The following is a 19,797-nucleotide window of genomic DNA, read 5'->3' on the forward strand; positions in this document are numbered from 1 at the left end:
ACAGTCATCTGCATAAATGCTGTTACGGCAGTTCCTCATTTATTGCACAATTTTGTACAATTAAAAATCACGTTGACCCATGTGTGATAAATTACTCCTGCGTAAAACCCATTTGTTAAGGTCTTATCTGAAAGGCTGCAAAAGGGAGCTGGATTAATCCATTATCACAAACCACACACTGTTACAGTATTTAAACGCTGTCCATGGTGCTGACCAGTGGAGTCTTATTTTGAAACCTGTGCGATTTCTGCCACCGTGTGGTTAGGGGTTTGTCCAAAAAATATTAGAGTGGAAGTGAGGTTCCCGGATGTGAACTGTGTTTCTACCCGACTTACATTTGTGATGCACTGCAGGCTCCAGTGTGTTTACCTCGTCTAATCTTGTTTGGTAAGATTGATTGCTATTTTTGTTTTAGTTTTTGTATATAGCGCTGCATTAAAAATAATTTGAGAATATTTCATTTGCTCCTGCACTGACTGCACACGTTACTGATCAAGGGCTAACGTTAGCCGTAGATTTCATCATAATGCCGGGTTACCTTGCACCTACACGTGAATGTAAATTTTAAATTAAATACACAAAGGTATAAAGGATGGTACTGAAATAGTCAAAATTGAAACGCTTTTAGTCATTTATTATTATGGATTTTAAAAATTAATTATTTCGCAGGTGCTCGGTCACCTTGCATGTGGATGATGTTTAATTGGGGAATATTTGTGATATAATTATTGCATCATCATGACTATTTTAAGGCACTACCAACACTAAATATTAAATATTTCCATTTGTTCATCCCACATAACTAGTTGTATTCGTAAGTAATATTATGCCCAGCAATGTTGCAAAAAAATCGGCTATTAAAACTTACTAATCGAGAGTCTTATCCCATGAGAAGGCAAGTTATTATATTTGTATTTAAAAATAATAACCCCATAAATACATGCCGTTTGCATCTTATGTATGCCCATTACAATTTCAGTTATGTTAGCCACATATATAATAATATTTTCATGGAGTAATTCTATTAATTAATGATATTTTTTAATATACACTGATGATGACCCCCATACTACTTGTCTTTAAAAATCTGTATATTTTCCCTTTTTTGCACTACTAGGAACTCTGCATTTGCGGTGTTCCCCTCTATCCATTCTTGTAAACCAATGGACTGATATTAGCCCACCAAGATGTTGAACGATATTCCTCGAGAGGCTCTTCTGCGGCCATTGACCAGAACCGAGGTGGTGGGCATGCTCTTGAGGCTGACCATCTTTGGAGCGGCCACCTACTACAGCATTAAATGGGTTGTGGATGCAATGGACCCTACTGCTAAACAGAAAAGTCAAGCCAAGAAAAGGGTATTTTTCCTCAATTATTTTACTCTATTTTTATGTATGACCCAATATAAATTATGCCTATACCCACAGGCGGAACAGGTTATGAAGAGGATTGGTGTTGAGGGGGTCAAACTAACTGAGTATGAGATGAACATTGCATCACAACTAGTGGATCCGCGAACAATGAAGGTAAGGGTTAGAGATCATCCACATCATCAGTTGTTGCCAATAAGTGTAAAAACCCCAATTTTAATGACCATTTCTGGGCAAACTGCAACTCATCAACGCCAGGCAATGATTTATCAGGCAGCTTTTAATATGTATTTGTTTTGTTGTAGGTGTCTTGGGGTGATATAGCAGGTCTAGATGAGATCATCAACGAGCTCCAAGACACTGTCATTCTGCCCTTTCAGAAAAGGCACCTTTTGGCTGGATCCAAACTGTTTCAGCCACCTAAAGGTAACTTACACTTGTTCTAAACAGAGTGACATTGAACAAACACTTGTAGTTACACCTTGTAGCAATTATGATAGAAAATTATACTTTGTTTATATTAACTCACCACTCAGGGACAGGATTGTTGTGGTAAAAAGTTGTTCCACAAGGTAACATCTAAAAATTCTCCTCTCATTCTGTAAGAATTAAGTCTAAATATGTTTTTGTTTATTTTATATTGTTTATGCATTAACAATTGCTAGGAAAACATTCATTGCTTCTCAGTTTTTTTTATTTATACAGTAATGATGATCTGGACTACCGTATTTTCCGGACTATAAGTCGCATTTTAGAAAAATAATTTGGTGACCAATGTATGAAATTATTTACACATTATTATATGTTCATATTGCCTTTTAAATATTCAATAATAATAGTTTATCAAATAAAATTCGCCTCCAACATGTCATTGTGCATTTTTGGGCTAATTTTATAGTCCAAAAATACATTATAGTAGGGTTAGGGTTACGTCATGTTCCCAATTAGCATTGAAATTTTGTTTAATCTAGTATTTTGTGAAAAATGAAGTATACTATGACTTTTTTGTCAGCCACTATATAACTGTGTACTGTGACTTTTTGCAATTGTGTGGTGTTGACATTGAAAGAACCGTAAAAAGCTGAACAGAATAATAGACGATAAAAAATAAAAAATAACGTTGCCCTGTTACAATTGTGTCCTTGCAGGTGTTTTATTATTTGGTCCTCCAGGATGTGGGAAGACCATGATCGCTAAGGCAACAGCCAAAGCATCTGGCTGCAAGTTTATCAACCTGCAAGCATCCACTTTGACCGATATGTGGTACGGAGAATCGCAGAAGTTGACAGCTGCTGTATTTTCTTTGGCGGTCAAACTCCAGCCGTGCATCATTTTTATTGACGAAATTGGTGAGTGGATGTAACAAAATGAATGTCGGCACACACACACAAAGGTCATTTTTGTCCTGACAATAGCATCACAGGCCCATAGATTGCAAGTATATAAGAAGAATTAAAGTAGAATGAAAGCTAAACCGTGTACTATAGCGGTTTAAATTCACCTAATATAGTAATAGTAATATACAGTAATATTATTTTTATCATGTATATTTCAATGCATGGGAAAACTGGATTTTACTATTGGATTTTAAGTGGTTTTCCGTTCCCTAAATTGTAATGTTTAATCTTTCAATGAACTCTTGAATTTAATGATCATTGTGTCTAATGGGGAAACATCTTTTAATCCCACTTTGATCTTCAGAATGAATAATTCATGTTTTTGTCTCCATCAGAATCTTTTCTCAGGAATCGCTGCAGCCTTGATCATGAGGCCACCGCCATGATGAAGGCTCAGTTCATGAGCCTGTGGGACGGCTTAGAAACAGCGTCAGCCACTCAGGTAACACTTTCATACTCTAGTTTCAATACTGTCATTTTCCTTCAACTGTATACCCTCCATTTCTACATATTCAAACATTACAGTATTTACCTTTGCATATAATAGTGCCATGTTTAATATCTACACTTCTTGATATTTTATGGATGCAAAAACGCACATATGATATAAATCACGTGTCAAAGTGGCGGCCCGGGGGCCAAATCTGGCCTGCCGCATCGTTTTGTGTGGCCCGGGAACAAACATCATGAGTGCTGACTTTCTGTTTTAGGATCAAATTAAAATAGAGTATTGATGTATATTAAATTTCCTGATTATCCCCCTTTTGAATCAATAATTGTAATTTTTTTCATCATTTTTTGTGTTTTTAGTAAAAAAAATCACTTTGTAAAATCTAAAAATATATTTTAAAAAGCTCAAATAAACATTGTTTTAGATCTATGAAGCTTTGCTTTAAAGAGGAAAGCTTTCCACAATACTAGTGTCCTACAAGTGCAATCAGAGGATTGCAGTCAGGTGCTTCTCGTAGCCTAACCCCCGCTGGTTCAAGTTTGTCAGTCGGTGTCAGATGACTTGAACAGAAAAAGCCGCCAAGCTGCCCCCGCCCACAGGAAAATTTAGCATCCCCTAAGACACCGAAAAAACTGAATATTTAAGGCTTTTGATTCAGTTCTTATAATCCAATTTAAAAAAATCTAAATATTATATCTAAAATGGTCCGGCCGACATGAAATTGAGTTGATGTTATTATCCACAGATTTTAGGGAATACTGTATATCTATGATTGAAGGTATATCTTGGTAATAGTGGCATATTTTAATAGCTCTCTGTCAGTTGTAGCTATGTGCTTACAGTGTTTCATATACAAAAATCCTCTATTTTGCATTACAGGTCATGATCATGGGGGCAACAAACCGGCCCCAAGATGTGGACGCTGCTATCCTACGTCGAATGCCCACAACATTTCATGTCGGCCTTCCAGTAAGTATCTTATTCAGTCCAGAACATTTCAGTTTCTCTGTAAAATGCATTTTTTTAAAGCCACTTAGTATTTTCCTCATGATATCATCACAGAATGATTACACTCCAGAATTATTCATTAACTTCAACTATTTCTCTGCAGGACTCAAAACAAAGATATGACATCCTCCGCTTAATATTAGCAGAAGAAAATGTAAGATAAAATTCACTCAATATTCATTGTGAATCTGGCAATTGTTTTTACATGTTTTTATTCGACTTTCGTTTGGGCAGTTGAGCCACACTGTTAATTTAAAGGAGATGGCTGAAAAAACGGAAGGCTACTCCGGTAGCGACCTGCGAGAACTTTGCCGCGATGCCGCCTTGTACAGAGTTCGAGACTATGTCCGCAAGGAACAGATGAGGCAAATTGCTCAGCAGTTGGGAGAAGTCCAAGAACAGGAAAAGTATGACAAGAACAATGTTCTCTCTATTTGTTCATTGGTCTGGGCAGAAAGACAACCTTCCTGAGCACACTGAGTACCAGTGTGAGTGACAACATCATTGCTCGTTATGGCCACACCAGTATCACACCTGCCATAAGCAGGTGCATGTCAATGTTCCCTCTAATTTTTCATGTAAAACATGCTGTAAAACACAAAAAACATAAGTGTGGACAAAGCTACTGCCACTGGCTGCCCCGTAAATGGCGTCATCATGGGTAAGGGGTAAAAATAAAAGTTTGGATTTTATTTACTGCGCGCCATATGATTGCTACTGCGCAGAGAAGACGAGAATAGTGCGCAATTACGCACATGCACATTTTAGAGGGATCATTGGACATGAATAGTCTTTCTTTAGTATCATTTATCATGCTGATACTGGGGGAGTACACCAACACATCCCTATTTCCAAAAATATAGAGAATTTAACACAGTTACTATGAAGACCCGAATAATAGTAGGCACTGGAATAATAGTAAGGAGTGGAAAATTCCAAATGAATTAATAATAGTAGGCACCGGAATAATAGTACTACTATTACTAATATTCATTATTTTTGGAATTTTCCACTGCCTACTACTATTCCGGTGCCTACTATTATTAATTCATTTGGAATTTTCCACTCCCTACTATTATTCCAGTGCCTACTATTATTCGGGTCTTCATAGAATATGGGTATTTGTCCTAAGTCACTATAAAATTGTCTTTCTTTTAGCCTTCTAGATGAAGATAGCTTACGTCCAATCACCCAACTTGACCTCCATTTTGGCCTGGACAAGATGAGGGAGTCCAAACGGGGAACAGCGAATATGTTGCCGACTGTGTCTGAAGTTCCGCTGGACTGAACGGCTTTTTAAGCTGATCAAGTACCAACATATGAAGTATCCTTTTTGTCGTCACACATATCTTTTTCAAATGGAGGTGGAACTGGGTCAAATTGTGCGAGATACTTCCACTACTCGCATTGATCTTTATCGCTACTCTGGTTTAGATGGTAGTTTTGCATGCTTAGAAACACAAGCAGTAGATCAAATTATGTATAATATTGTAAGAAAAGGGAGTAATGTGTTTTGGGGAATTATTTTTGCTGCATCGGCATGTTGTTGTTTTTTTTTTGTAGAGATCCTTAATGTCGGATGTTTAGAAACAATAAGTTGTTCGTGCCCAACATGAATAATAACTGCTCTATTCAGAGAACTAGAATATTAATGCATATGAATGAGGCTTCTGGTTTTTAAATGGTGATTCATGGCAACAACTAAAAAAGACACTAAGTATTACAAAATATGCAATCTGCCACTGCAGTGATTTTATGTAAATTGTCTTGGTAAACAACATTGAGGATAAGCGTTATCAAAATGGATGATTCGATATCCTAGATGATACAGTAGAAGGACAAAGTTGGCCTAAGTATTTTCTGCTGTTGTACATCGTTAATACAAATACTACTTTTGAAAAGGTAAGTCAATTTTTTTAAATAGAAATGACATTGCTAATAGAAAGTCTATCTAGTTTTCAAGCATTGACATTAAAAATGGATTTACCAGATTTAATTCTCATACATATTCATTTTTCTTTCTCATCAGTAAAGCCATTTAATGTTATCCATTAAATTCCACCAGTCATGGTTTGAATTTAATTTACAAAAGAAGGGAGTTAAAATAAGAAACAACTACTAATAAACATTCAGGAAGGACCAAGCAAAAGCACTAAGGTATGTTTATATACTACTCATGTCCAGAAATGTAAAATATTGACACTCGCATGTTGGTCACCACAGAATGTTTATGTTATGTATATGTATCTTTCTTTTAAAATGCTGTATAATATGATAAAGACACGCCCACCAAATTTGACAAGAAAACTTTGTTTTTCTGTTTGTTATAATACAATATAGGCAGCACTAAAATTTAGGCCAGATGTTTTCAAATTGCATTAAATGACATTTTCTGTTTTTTTCTAACGTCCCAAAAACATGTATGGTTGAACGTGGCCGGACGTTTGGTCGCCCGGACGTTTGGTCGCCCGGACGTTTGGTCGCCAGATGTTTGGTCGCCGGACGTTTGGTCGCCGGATGTTTGGTCGCCGGTCAAATGTACTTAGATATTAAACAGTACGACCAAAAGAAACCAAAAGCTCGGCGACCAAACGTCCGAGCACCAGGGTTGAACACTAAAATTTCGAGTGTTCAACCCTGTTGCTCGGACGTTTGGTCACCGGTCTTTTGGACAATTTAGAGTCTAAATTGTCCCTTGGAATGAGCTTGAATGGTTGTGTGTGAGTTTATAACAAGGAAATGTATTTATTTATTTATTTTATCATCTATGATTCAATCACATTGTTCACGTTTTTTTATAGTCTGATGTTTTATTTTACCCTTGATGAGCAGTCTATGAGGCTGTGTTCCTCCAAGTAAGCAGCAGGCGGCGGTAAAGCTGCGTTGCTTTTCAGGCCCATTGATGATGCTTAAGCTGTTTTTGTTTAAGTAATTCTTCTTCCATCATTAATGTGACAATAAGGCCACCATGTTTTTTTTCTCTTAGGTCATTTATTGATAATTAGATATTTTTGTGGTTTGATTTGAATGCCACAGGTCACAGTTCAATGTCAAAATATTTCCAATTAAATCAGTAATGGTCTCACTGTGACTATTTGAGAAATACCTTCTAAAGAGGGTTTATTATTTAATCATTATTTCTTTGAATGCAGTTTATGCTCATCTTCTGCAAATCATTTTTATTGTGTTAAACACAAACTCTAGATGGTATATAGATATGGATTTAAATGATATCTCGGTCATTGCTGTTGTAATCATGTCAAAGTACAATAGCTATTGGGTAAACCAAATGTGAAATGGTAAAAAATACAGTTATCATTTATCCAATAAAATGATGGATCAGCAGAAGTAAGAACTGAGGTTCTTTTGTTTGACTGATTTATTCATCTGCTTTATTTTTGGAACCAAGGCTAAGAAACAAAAGTCCAAAAAGAACAATATCTAACAATGGTCCGGTGTTAATTCTATTCCATAACACTCTCATTTAACTTGGTGATGGACAACATACCACAAAATTGGAGCCTCTAGTAGTTATATAAGGTCAGAGGTCGTGAATTACAAATTACTTGCTGGTTTTTAAAAAAGACCTTGTAAGAACCTGAATATTTTTGACATAACAGCAATCCGAGGGTAATGATGGCTGCTTATCTCCTTTAGTGTGATGTGCTTATGTTTGATTAAATCTCAGTAATGGCACGAACAGCTGCTACTGATATTGATTGCCTTTAAAACGATTAAATGTCGTCACATTCTTGTTGAATTAAAATCATTTCACGAATTGCTCTGTTTATTGATTCAAAATGTCTTCAAAATGACCCTTTTTATATGGATTTTTTTCCCCAGGGGACAGTTTAATGGCAACCAGTCCGCCTTTCACCTAAAGTCAGCTGGGATAAGCTCCAGCACCCCATGACCCTGATCAGATAAAGGACTGTTCAAAAAGAATGAATGGAAAAATGTCTGAAGCCAATTATGCCATTCAGAATTTAACTTTCCTTAAAAATATGGTGAGCCAAAGTTTGTCAATGGATTTTTCCTCTGAATCTAAAGTCAACATTTTATATTTACTTTGGTTTTCATAATCAGATTTTCACTTTTGTTTGATTATCTGAAAAATAAGAGTGAGAAAACAATTTCCCCACAGGAATGCTAAATATAAATTATGTTTGTAGGGTCGATTGTTTCTCTAATTGAGCACTTGTAATTCTTCATTGGTCATAGTTGTTATGTAATCATTAATAATCTATATTTTATTAGGTCTATAGAATGAACATGTCTCTTATTCACAAGGTGTGGTTCTGTTAGATCTATTTAAACAGCACCTTTAATGGCGATTAGTCATGATATAATGCAGTTAATCATGTTGACAGGCAAAGTGCATTTGCATGCACAACCTCCTCCAAAAGCCGAATGTGTTCAAATGAAAGTGTGATCCTGTTGCATGGACAGATGGTAAGGTGATATTTACACTTCTGTTAAAAAAAATTAGGCTAAATGCAAGGTTTTGCTTGAAATTTAATCAGATATATAGACACAGATTGCTTATTGTTATGCTCATTGTTTGGGTGAGGCTCTTTCAAAAATGTAAACTGATTTTAGGCCATCTTCTTGAGAGTAAAAAAAGAACTAGTAGAGAAATAGTCTTCTAAAAAGCAAGCTGGCAGTGACATTCCAAGGTTTTCTTCTTGTACAGAAATCCCCCAAATATTGTGGACAATGGACCCATGACCAGAAGAAGACAAAGGACTTGGACTAAAACTCCTGTTAACCAGTTTTTGGAGATTTATATGAAGCGGAGAGGATAAAGTGTTTTTGCATTGATGTGTCACTGCTGGGATGACATATTTGAGGCTATAACTTAAAAAAATGGGAAATTGAATAATTTTTAGACTCAGCAAAGAAAATGTTAAGATTCCATTAGTGAGTGCTGCTAAATTAAGGACATAAAACCCACCAAGGGAAAAAACAGCAGGAGCAAATCAACAAAATATGCATAATATTGTCCTTGTCTAGCCGCATTTGTTTTATACAGTTTGAAAGGATGGGTTTCTGGTAAACTATGTATGCATTACTTTTGCACTGAACATTTCAGACTCTATTTCATCTATGTTTTTTTTTTACCCTAACCCTAATCCATTTAATGAGTACTTTTACTAATACCGTATTTTCACGACTATAAGGCACACTTAAAAGTCTTAAATGTTCTCCAAAATAGACAGTGCGCCTTATAATCCAGTGCGCCTTATATACGGAAAAAACAGAAAACCAAAAACCACCACTGTCGGATATTAAAAAACACAAACGCCTGAACTGAAACAATACTGTTAAATATGCAGATGCCATCTTAGTTTACAAAATGTTCCATCATATAGCTCCTCCCTAACTGCAAGATTTTATACAAAAAAAATCCAAAACATCAACAATGGCTGGCTCTAGAGGTGACTGTGCAGTCATATCTGGAAGTCAATAGCAATTACCGTATTTTCACGACTATAAGGCGCACTTAAAAGTCTTAATTTTTTTTCCAAAATAGACAGTGCGCCTTATAATACAGTGCGCCTTATAATACATTGCACCTTATAATACAGTGCGCCTTATATATGGAAAAATGTCATTCATTGAGGGTGCGCCTTATTATGCGGTGCAGCTTATAGTCGTGAAAATACGGTAATTTAACAAAAAAATATATATATACCTGTACTTTAGTACACAGTGACTCCCTTTGCTCTTTCTGAAAGTAGTTCATCAATTATCTGTTCTTGTGGAAGTCAAAGTCTTAATGCCCAACTGACTCCTACAACCTTCAGGAGGCTATAAAAAGAGAGGAAAGTTAAAGTTAGTGAAAAATGGATTTCAAATACAACAATAGTTCTTGAAAAATGACTCAAAGACTTTCTATTTCAATGACGCAAGTGATAAATAACCAGTGCAGAACTACTGCTACCTACACTTTTATGTGTATCCCTCCGCATGGCCCAGTTCTCTTTGACCTCATTTGTCTTTTTTTACTATTCATTCATTTATTTGCCAATTGCAGGGAGAAAACTGGAGAAAAACCAGACCCAAAAAAACACAGGAAAAACATACAAATTCCACAAAGTGATGACCCACCTGCCATCGAACCCTCAACCCCAAAAACGGTAAATCCAATACACTCCTCCTACTTTTATCCAGGAAGCATTTTGCTTGTAAACAAATATTACCAGTACATTTTCCCCATTTTGCTATCACATCAACACGATTTTAACCCTTGCTTTTGCTTCAAAAATATGCAAAAACATTCAAGGAAAGAAAAAAAAACATCCAAATATGAAAACAGCAATTTGACTAAAAAAGATAGAAATATATTAGAAAGTAGACCATAGCAAAGTATCCTTTTTCTGTCATTCCTTTTCCCATAATCCCTCAATTATGATAAATAAGACCAGAATTTAGGTGAGCTGACATTTATGCCAATGACCTTGAATACTGCCTCTTTAGTCTAAATTTAAAAACCCATATCTTAAAATGGTAATTGAACAGCTGTGTGTTATGATTTAGTTTTTTTTCCTTGTTGTAACCTTCAGTTGTCATCCTTCACCGTATGGACTGTTAGTTGATCGGGGTGTGTCATGAACATATAGTGGATAAAAGCTAATCGGAAAAGTGTATGGCTGAGCTAAGCATAGAGCAGCCCTTTGGGATCTTGTCTTGCCGTTAACAACTTTTACTTCTGGAGATGAGAAAACTTGTAGTAGAAATCAAAGGCAATGTTTATCTTGGGGAGGGGAAAAGATGGGAGACTTGTCGTCGTTTTGGAGCATCGGGCATGGATTTCCCCCCCAAAAATTGAATATTTTTGCATGAAGTTGTAAAGTGTTGACATGTCTACCTTATATATCTAAATTCAAGAGTTCCATTGGCTAATTCTTACGGCTTTCTCTGTGGATTTTACAAACTAACCCTGTGTTAGGTTCCTTTGGGGTTTATCAATATTCTTGGGTTTTTCCCCTTTGTGTAGTTACCCATTCATTTTACCTGTTATTGCCCACCCCCTTTTTGACTCTATTTTTGTGGAGGAACCTCTCTTTTGTGTTACTTTAAGTCAAAAAATATATATTATTTATATTTTTGCACTAATTTATAATTGCAGTGCAATTAAAAAAATAACTGACTATTTTTTGGATTGAAATTGAATATTGGAGGATTTTTTTGCTTATCTGGCAACCGACGGGAAGATCATGTTGTACTCTGAAATAATTGGTTTCAGCTTGCACTATGATTTTTGCCCAACAGTCTTACATAACTTATCATTCATTTAATTCTCATGCCGCTTATCCTCGGGAGGGTCGCAGAGGTGCTGGACTCTATCCCAGCAAATTATAGACCCCCGGCGAGGGACAGCCTGAATTAGTGGACAGCCAATTGCAGGGCACAATGAGATGGATGAGCATTCTAGCTCACACTCATATGTTAGAACAATTTAGAGCACATGTGTCAAAGTGGCGGCCCGGGGGCCAAATCTGGCTTGTCGAATCATTTTGTCTGGCCCGGGAAAGTAAATCATGAGTGCTGACATTCTGTTTTAGGATCAAATTAAAATAAGAAGTAAAGATGTATATTACATTTCCTGATTTTCCCCCTTTTAAATCAATAATTGCAATTTTTTATCCATTTTTTCTTTTGTTTTTTTTTTTTAGGTCAAAAAGCATTTTGTAAAATCTAAAAATAATCATATAAAATATTTTAGTAGTATATTAAATTTCTTGCTTTTACCCCTTTTAAATCAATAATTGTACATTTTTAATTCATTTTTTTTTGTGTTTTTAGTTGAAAAATCATTTAGTAAAATCTAAAAATATATATAAAAAAGGTAAAATAAACATTGTTTTATATCTTTAAAAATCTGAATATTCAGGGATTTTAATCCAGTTCTTATAATCCATTTATTTTAAAAAAAATCAAAATATTATATCTAAAATGGTCCGACCGACGTGAAATCAAGTTGACGTTAAAGCGGCCCGCGAAACAACCCGATTCTGACACCCTTGAGTGTTCAACATGCATGTTTTTGGGATGTGGGACAAAACTGGACTACCCGTTGAAAACCCACATAGTTGGACATCCCGACCCCTTTGCCATATTCTTCCATATGGCTCTTTTTAATAATTTTATCTCCATCTTGCACTCCAATATGAAGGAAAGCACATTGCCAAAGTCCTTTTGCTTTAATGAGCCTTCTGCTTTTTACGCAAGGAACATTTCCTTCCTTCCCTTCCTGCTTTCAAACATCATCATCATCATCACAGGAAGAAGAAACATTAGGACCACACTGATCCAATAAAGATCTGGGACAGGCTGTGCCGGACCACCGCTGAACACATTCTCGCATTGTATAGAGTCTCATCAGAAGGAGCCAATCTTGCGAAAATCATAAAGAAGAGGACAAAAGCGCAGCAGCCGTTGCGAAAACGGAGATGGGATAATGATGACTAATTATTCATTCAGGGGAGGGCAGCCGTCATGTTGTTCGTCTCTTCGCCGCCGACACAGGAGCGAGATATTCTGACTCACTTCCACTCTGGATGAGTGGATGTCAAGTGAGACACGGTTATCTCAGTAAGACTCCATTTTTTTTTTAAAGTCGCGGCATTGATGCAAAAAAAGTTAGTTACACAGGGAGAAGGAAGGCCTATTTATACACGTCTAATCATTTATTAATTAGTACACACAGCATACTGTGTTTTTTTCCTTTTTTAAATGACACTTTAAATGACTTTAAAAATTGGACAGATGGGCGGGGTCAACACAAGATACGATACATATAAAAAAGTGCATCCGTTAACAGTACATATGAAACATAAACACAAAAAAAGGTCTAAAGTATTAACATACTCGTCACTTATTATTAAAGTAAAAAGTATAATGTACAAAGTAAAGTAAGAAGGAATGTATTAAGAAATATTAAAAATGTAATTTAAAAAAAGATAGAGGGGCTGTAAAACACGAAAAAAAACTAATAAGAGTGGACAGAGCTACTGCTACTGGCTTCCGCGTGACGGCGCCATCTTGGGGAGAGAAAAAAAACATTATTTGGACAATGCCGGCGGGCCGGATTAAAAGGCCTAGAAGGCCGGATGTGGCCCGTGGGCCTTAGTTTGCCTATCATGAAATGATCCAGGCCAATAAATGGTTGGCCATTTGTGGCCGACAAAAACAAACACAATAGTCCTTAGTGACCAATTCTGGGAAAAAGTTGTGGTCACAGAACTAGACCTCCTTTCAATGCCACAAAAAAAGATTTGTAAACCTACATTTTAGTTGTAATAGTCATCTAACATTGAGAGGATCCAATTACCCAGACAAATCTGGGATACTCTCATTTTCTGGCTTAAATAGCACCTGAATTGCTAAAATGTTTGCTCACATTAATTGGCGGCCGCTTTCTGGAAATACATGCTGTCTTTTATGGACCTGTTTTCATAAAAATGGGACATGTTTTTTCTCTTTCTCTTCTCTCCTTTTGTATTTTGGTGTCTTGTTTATGTGGGTAAAATGGAGAGTGATATTGTAATCAACGTTTACAATGCATTGCATCAGGCCTATATTTTCATTTATTTTTGTCAAGTTTTGCTATGGGACTTTGTTTCGGTTCAAGCATAAAATCTTTAGAAATAGCTTTTTTGTTTTTTTCTATTCTTTTGTGCTACCTGGCTGGCGCCTCGACTATTGACACCTTTTAATTGCGGCCATGAGTACTGGCAGTTTGACAGCACCAATGGTTGGCTAGTCGGCGGGGCTCCATCTCCCCCCCTTCATTACAGGTGCCAAGAAAAGAAAGGACTGTAATGGAACTAAAATTGAGTTGGAAAAAAAATTGACTTTGTCTAGATTTCATGTCCAGGCCAAAAAAAACAAGATGTTTTTTCTTTGTTTGCAACAAAATTCGAAATAATTGATCACCTGTTCAGAAACAGGGTGTCAAATTACAGTTCATGGGGAAATTTCAGCACAATGCCCAGTTTTTATTGACCCACAGCAAATTGGCCCGCACAAGAAGCTTAAATTCAGCCTACAATGTGCATCTCGGATTTAACACTAGAGGGAGCTAGGAGAGTTATAGATATTAAATATATTTCAACTTAGAAAGATGGTATTGAATCTATGTCAGGGGTGTCAAACTTGGTTTGGTTCGTGAGCCGCATTAACGATCATTTTAGATCTAATATTTAGATTTTTTTAAATGTTTTTTATTGTATTATAAGAACTGGATCAAAATCCCTGAATAGTCCGTTTTTAGAGTTCTAAAACAATGTTTATTTGAGCTATTATTTCTAACTAAAGGAAAATTTCTTTTAATCATGTTTTTAATTTCAAATGGAAACAAAATATTTTTTTAATTATGTTCAATATTAAAGTGGAAAACAGAAAATATTTGTATATTTATTTTTAGATTTGACAAAATTATTTTGCACTAAAAACACTAAAGAGAAAAAAATTGATTAAAAAAATTACAATGATTGATTTCATAAAAGGGAAAATCAGGAAATCAAATTTACATCTATAATTATTTGAATTTGATCCTAAAACAGAAAGTCAGCACTCATGGTTTACTTTCCCGGGTCGCACAAAATGATGCGACGGGCCACATTTGGCCCCAGAACCGCCACTTTGACAACCGTGATCTATGTCTAACTGCCAGCCCTCCAAGTCAAAATTGATTGGATTTCTATCCCTGTTAATGGCAGTTAGTAAGTTAATACCTAAAACACATTTTAAACCAAGGTTGTTATTTTTTTACCTGATTCCAAATATCTAACTAGCATATCATAGCAATATACTGACCGGATTTTAAATTGGCCTTGACATCCTTTGATTTTTTTTGCCTAAAGACCCATGTGACCATCGAGCAGTTCTGATAAAGTAACTTTAAAAGTCAATGGTAGAGCCCAATGCATTTCCTCGCATATAATGGCCATGTTTTTTGAGAAATTGAAGGATCTGAGCTGATAAGAAGGAGCTGAAATTGCTGTTTCTGGATGCTAAATACCGTACACATTTCTCCATATTTCATAGCTAGATAGATTTTTTGTTTAATAAAAAAAAAACTTCACTGTAAACCCTCAAACATGCTAAGGGGTTCAATATTTCTATCCACGCCAACTAAAGTGGCTGACTGGCTTTTCCTGTGGTGCATACAGAATATTTTTTGCTCCTTTGAAATTCTTTTCTTTGTGAAATCAATCTTTGATATGGAATTGAAATTGGATGAAGCCATTTTCGCTCCGAGTAATGGGTTTTTTTGTGTAAAAAAAATCTCACTCTATTGGTTCTTTAGGTCCTTTGCGATGTCTTGAAAAGCTCTGTGATACATTTATTATGAAGTATATGCACATTTTTCAGACTCTTTCCCTCTCCTACATTTATTAAGAGCATTATGGGGTTTGCCAAATATTATTTTTAGTATATGTTTCTCCTGTATGTTTTCTAAACTGCCTAATTCATATATTTTTGTGTAAATATTGGATGAACTATTATTTCTTAAAGTAACAGCCTCTTTTATTTTCCTATACTTGTTAGTCAGTATATTTAGATGTCCATAGAAAAGCCTTTTTTGACTGCATATTACCGTATTTTCACGACTATAAGGCGCACTTAAAAGTCTTAAATTTTCTCCAAAATAGACAGTGCGCCTTATAATCCAGTGCGCCTTATGTATGTAAAAAACAGAAAGAAAAAAACGAAAAACCACCACTGTCGGATATTAAAAAAAACACAAACACCTGAACGGAAACAATACTGTTAAATATGCAGATGCCATCTTAGTTTACAAAATCTTCCATCATATAGCTCCTCCCCCACTGCAAAATTTTATCCAAAACATCAACAATGGTTGGCTCTAGAGGTGACTGTGTAGTGAGTGCTTCATACCTGGAAGTCAATAGCAATTACCATATTTTCACGACTATAAGGCGCACTTAAAAGTCTTACATTTTCTCCAAAATAGACAGTGCGCCTTATAATCCAGTGCGCCTTATATATGGAAAAAAATGTCATTCATTGAGGGTGCGCATTATAATGCGGTGCACCTTATAGTTGTGAAAATACGGTACTGATAAAACATCTTGGTGTAAATTGGTCAAAATTGATCAAAAAGTCTGAAGAAAATGGATTATCTTTTAAACCCAATAACAAAATGCAATTCATCAAAAATGTTGGATTTGAGACATTTTCACAGCTATGTTAAGGGTCAAGATGTCCTTTGCCTGATTCCCATAGTTTTCTAGGATAGGCTCCAGCACCCCCTGCGACCCTTTTGAGGATAAGCAATTTGGAAAATGAACAAATTAATAATTTTGTCACAGTAATTCTATAGAGACAAACCTAATGGTCAAAAATACCGTCACTGCCCCGATGGTGACATTAAAATGAGGTCTTAAAGCGACTTCATTGTGAGATATTTGTAGCAATGTCAAGACATTTTCGCTCAAAACCAACAGCTGCCTAATGTCATTGGGATTGATTTGCAAAGATCAGCTTGTGTCTGCTGTAAATGTCACGCCGCTCCATCAAACGGTTCTCCACACAGTTCAGTTCAGTTCAGTGCAGTGGGACACACGGACACTTGGCAATGTCACGTCAATCTTTCACATTGTCTCTCACACAAAACTACAGCCAATTATTTCATAGGAATTCACTTTTATTCCGACTAATTTGCATCATCTCGCTTCAGCCACGGTTAGGCTATTTTTTTATTGGTCCGCAACATGTGAAGAAAATATCATTAAAAATGGCCCGCACGAGAGGATTAAATTTACCCTACACTACTTTGTCAAATCAAACGATTGTTGCCAGCCCTCCCAGTTAAAGGGAATGCACTTTGACTGGGAGAGCTGGCAGCCATTGCTGATGATCCCAGATTATGCAATTAGATCAGGAGTGGGCAAACTTTTAGGCCTGGGGGCCATATTGACTTTAAAAATTTGACAGATGGGCCGGGTCAGCATAAGATACGATACATATAAAAAAGTGCATCCGTTAACAGTACATATGAAACATAAACAGATAAAAAGGACTAAAGTATTAACATACTGATCACTCATCATTTAAGTAAAAAGTATAAAGTTCAAAGTCAAGTAAAAAGGAATGTATTAAGAAAGATTAAAACGTAATTTAAACAAAAATAGAAAGGCTGTAAAACACGAAAAACAAATAAGAGTGGACAGAGCTACTGCCACTGGCTTCCGCGTGACGGCGCCATCTTGGGGAAAAAAAAACATTATTTGGACAATGTCGGCGGGCCGGATTAAAACACCTAACTGAGCCCTATGTGGCTCGCGGGCCGTAGTTTGCCCATGTCTGAAATAGATACTAAATGAGCATTATAGTACAATATATTAGTTAATACTTTTAACCTTGATTCTGATCCCTTTTTTTAAAGCCACCCTCAGAGAAATAAGTTTAGACACTAGAACCTCAAAGATATTACTCGCATATTTCATTTTCCTCATTTTTTTTTATAAGGCATTCATTTGCTTCCTGTGGAAAATAATCAGTGTGTAAAAAAATAAATAAAATCCATGCAAAAATAACAACAGGGTGAATCATGCCATTTTTCAGTGTCATTTTGTCCCTAGCTGAACGGTCTCATATAAAAAAAAATAAAGTTTCCATCTCATTTATTTTCTCTAGCTCAAGCACGTCTATTTCAAATGGGATATCTATGGAAGAAGTGTCTCATGCAATTAATTTCCTGTCTGTTAAATAATCATCTTTTCAGTTCTCTTCGTATGAATGAAATAAGCTAATACATTTTGAGGTTAAGTAAAGGCTGGCTATGGTTGATCAGTCTGGAAAATGAGTGCAAGTCTCCTCATTTCATTTCCCCAGGATTCTTTGTTCTAATCATTTGTTATCAATTTTTTTCCCCCTCTGGCCTTCTTTGTCTGCCTTTTCCATGTTCCATATCTTGTTTTATTAGACTCGCATTTTATTCTATTAAAATCCACAGTTTTTTTTTTGGAGAGCTCATCTACCTCCTACTGTGAACTGACAGATACTGACTGGGTGCCTCATTGATTCAACCCAGCGACGTATTTCAACTCTCGCAGCGTGTAGCCAATCTCTGTGCAATTTTTTGTGGGCGGTAATACAAAAGTTGGATCAATGCAGGGTCGCACTTGATTGATGGGATGCACTCATCAACAGCTGCTGTGAGATTGTAAAGAAGGTCAATGGGGGAAAAAATAAATAAACATAAAAATAGAAGAGTTTACATAGCCGGCACCTTCATTCCACTTCAATTGCTAATTTGAAGGTAGTTGTACTTATACCCTGTTTTTTGTAAAGTTTACTTTGTCGGGTTTTTTTCACGTTGATAAGCGCTTCTTATATTAAATCAAGGGTGTCAAAGGGTTGGTTCATGGGCCCCATTAATGTCAACTCCATTCCATGTGGGCCGGATCATTTTAGATATAATATTTAGATATTAATAGATGAATAGAAATGGATAAAAAGCCCTTTTTTTGTTGGGTTTTTTTTTGAACTCTTAAAAAAATATATTTCTAAAAGGAACCAAAACAATTTTTAAATGTTCAATATTACACTGGAAAACAGAAAATAATTTTATAGATTTATTTTTAGATTTTACCAAATATTTTTTGAACTAAAAAAATGATTACAATTCAAATTATTGATTTTTAAAAAGTGGAAAATCAGGAAATATAATATACATCTATAATTTTAATTATTCTAAAACAGAAACTTGGCACTCAGGATTTACTTTCTCAGGCCGCTAAAAAATGATTCTACGGGCCAGATTTGGCCCCCGTGCCGCCACTTTGACACCTGTTTATTAAATTGAACCGTGTTTGCCTCTCACAGATACACACACACTTGAAAAACACTCTGGAATGGAACTTGTATTTTTCTCAAAATAGTTTGACCTCTAAACAAAACAAAGCAATAAAAACAGGCACAAGAAACTCTTAACATGTGTTGTATTGCACAAATGGATCATAAAATAAGGAAGGTTTTAAAGTAAACATTTTTTTTTCAAGCATGATTGTTTTGCTTTTTTGGTAAGAAAGTAATTGTGTAGCAGAAGATAATTATGTGGCAATGATGAGTCAATGAATAAAGTGATTGTTAGCCCATGGCATTCTTTCAAAAGAGCTTATTTGTCACATGCTGAGAAATAAAGTAATCCGTAAGTAGCCTAAAATGAGAAGAAAGTAATTCAAAATAAACTCATTGCCTGCTATTGACAATGATAGATGTCCAATTCAATTAAAATGGCTGTGGATGCCTTCATTTCCTTCCCATTGTCAGCGCTAAAAATCCAATCCATTTTGACTGGTAGAGGGAAATGAATTAAGACTAGTTGGATGTTTAACGCCATCAATGGTGGTCAGTAAGTGAACTTTTTAGGCCAAAAATGAACAAGTCTGGCCCACAGGCAATCTAGTTGGCATCAATGTGGCCCGTGTACTAAACAGATTTAGACACCCTTGTATTAGAGCATTTCATTTGGACAGTAAATGATCTTGAAATATGCTATTGGCCCTTAAGCTTTGCCACCCCCACAAAAGAA

General features: G+C 35.8%; 1 protein-coding gene and 1 long non-coding RNA gene across 3 annotated transcripts in view; both read left to right on the plus strand.

The window, feature by feature from the left end:
* The first annotated feature begins 240 nt into the window (after positions 1–240).
* LOC144215897 (outer mitochondrial transmembrane helix translocase-like) lies at positions 241–8,004 on the plus strand. Of its 2 annotated transcripts, none has more exons than XM_077745095.1 (10): positions 241–387; positions 1,118–1,358; positions 1,428–1,526; positions 1,676–1,796; positions 2,519–2,719; positions 3,103–3,209; positions 4,098–4,187; positions 4,330–4,380; positions 4,461–4,633; positions 5,385–8,004. In XM_077745095.1, the coding sequence occupies exons 2-10, from the start codon at positions 1,188–1,190 to the stop codon at positions 5,512–5,514; spliced, it is 1,143 nt and encodes a 380-aa protein (XP_077601221.1). In that variant the 5' UTR covers positions 241–387; positions 1,118–1,187; the 3' UTR covers positions 5,515–8,004. The 2 variants fall into 2 exon arrangements, with proteins under 2 accessions (XP_077601221.1, XP_077601222.1); XM_077745096.1 differs by having other exon boundaries at positions 2,519–2,633; positions 3,116–3,209.
* LOC144215898 (uncharacterized) overlaps positions 6,246–19,797 on the plus strand; it is a 51,649-nt gene continuing 38,097 nt past the window's right edge. The window contains exons 1-3 of the long non-coding RNA XR_013330524.1: positions 6,246–6,383; positions 8,070–8,233; positions 10,264–10,366. This is a non-coding gene — a long non-coding RNA (uncharacterized LOC144215898). The remainder of the gene's footprint in view (positions 6,384–8,069; positions 8,234–10,263; positions 10,367–19,797) is intronic.

Source organism: Stigmatopora nigra, chromosome 22 (assembly GCF_051989575.1).
Source record: "Stigmatopora nigra isolate UIUO_SnigA chromosome 22, RoL_Snig_1.1, whole genome shotgun sequence".
Lineage (NCBI taxonomy): Eukaryota > Metazoa > Chordata > Actinopteri > Syngnathiformes > Syngnathidae > Stigmatopora > Stigmatopora nigra.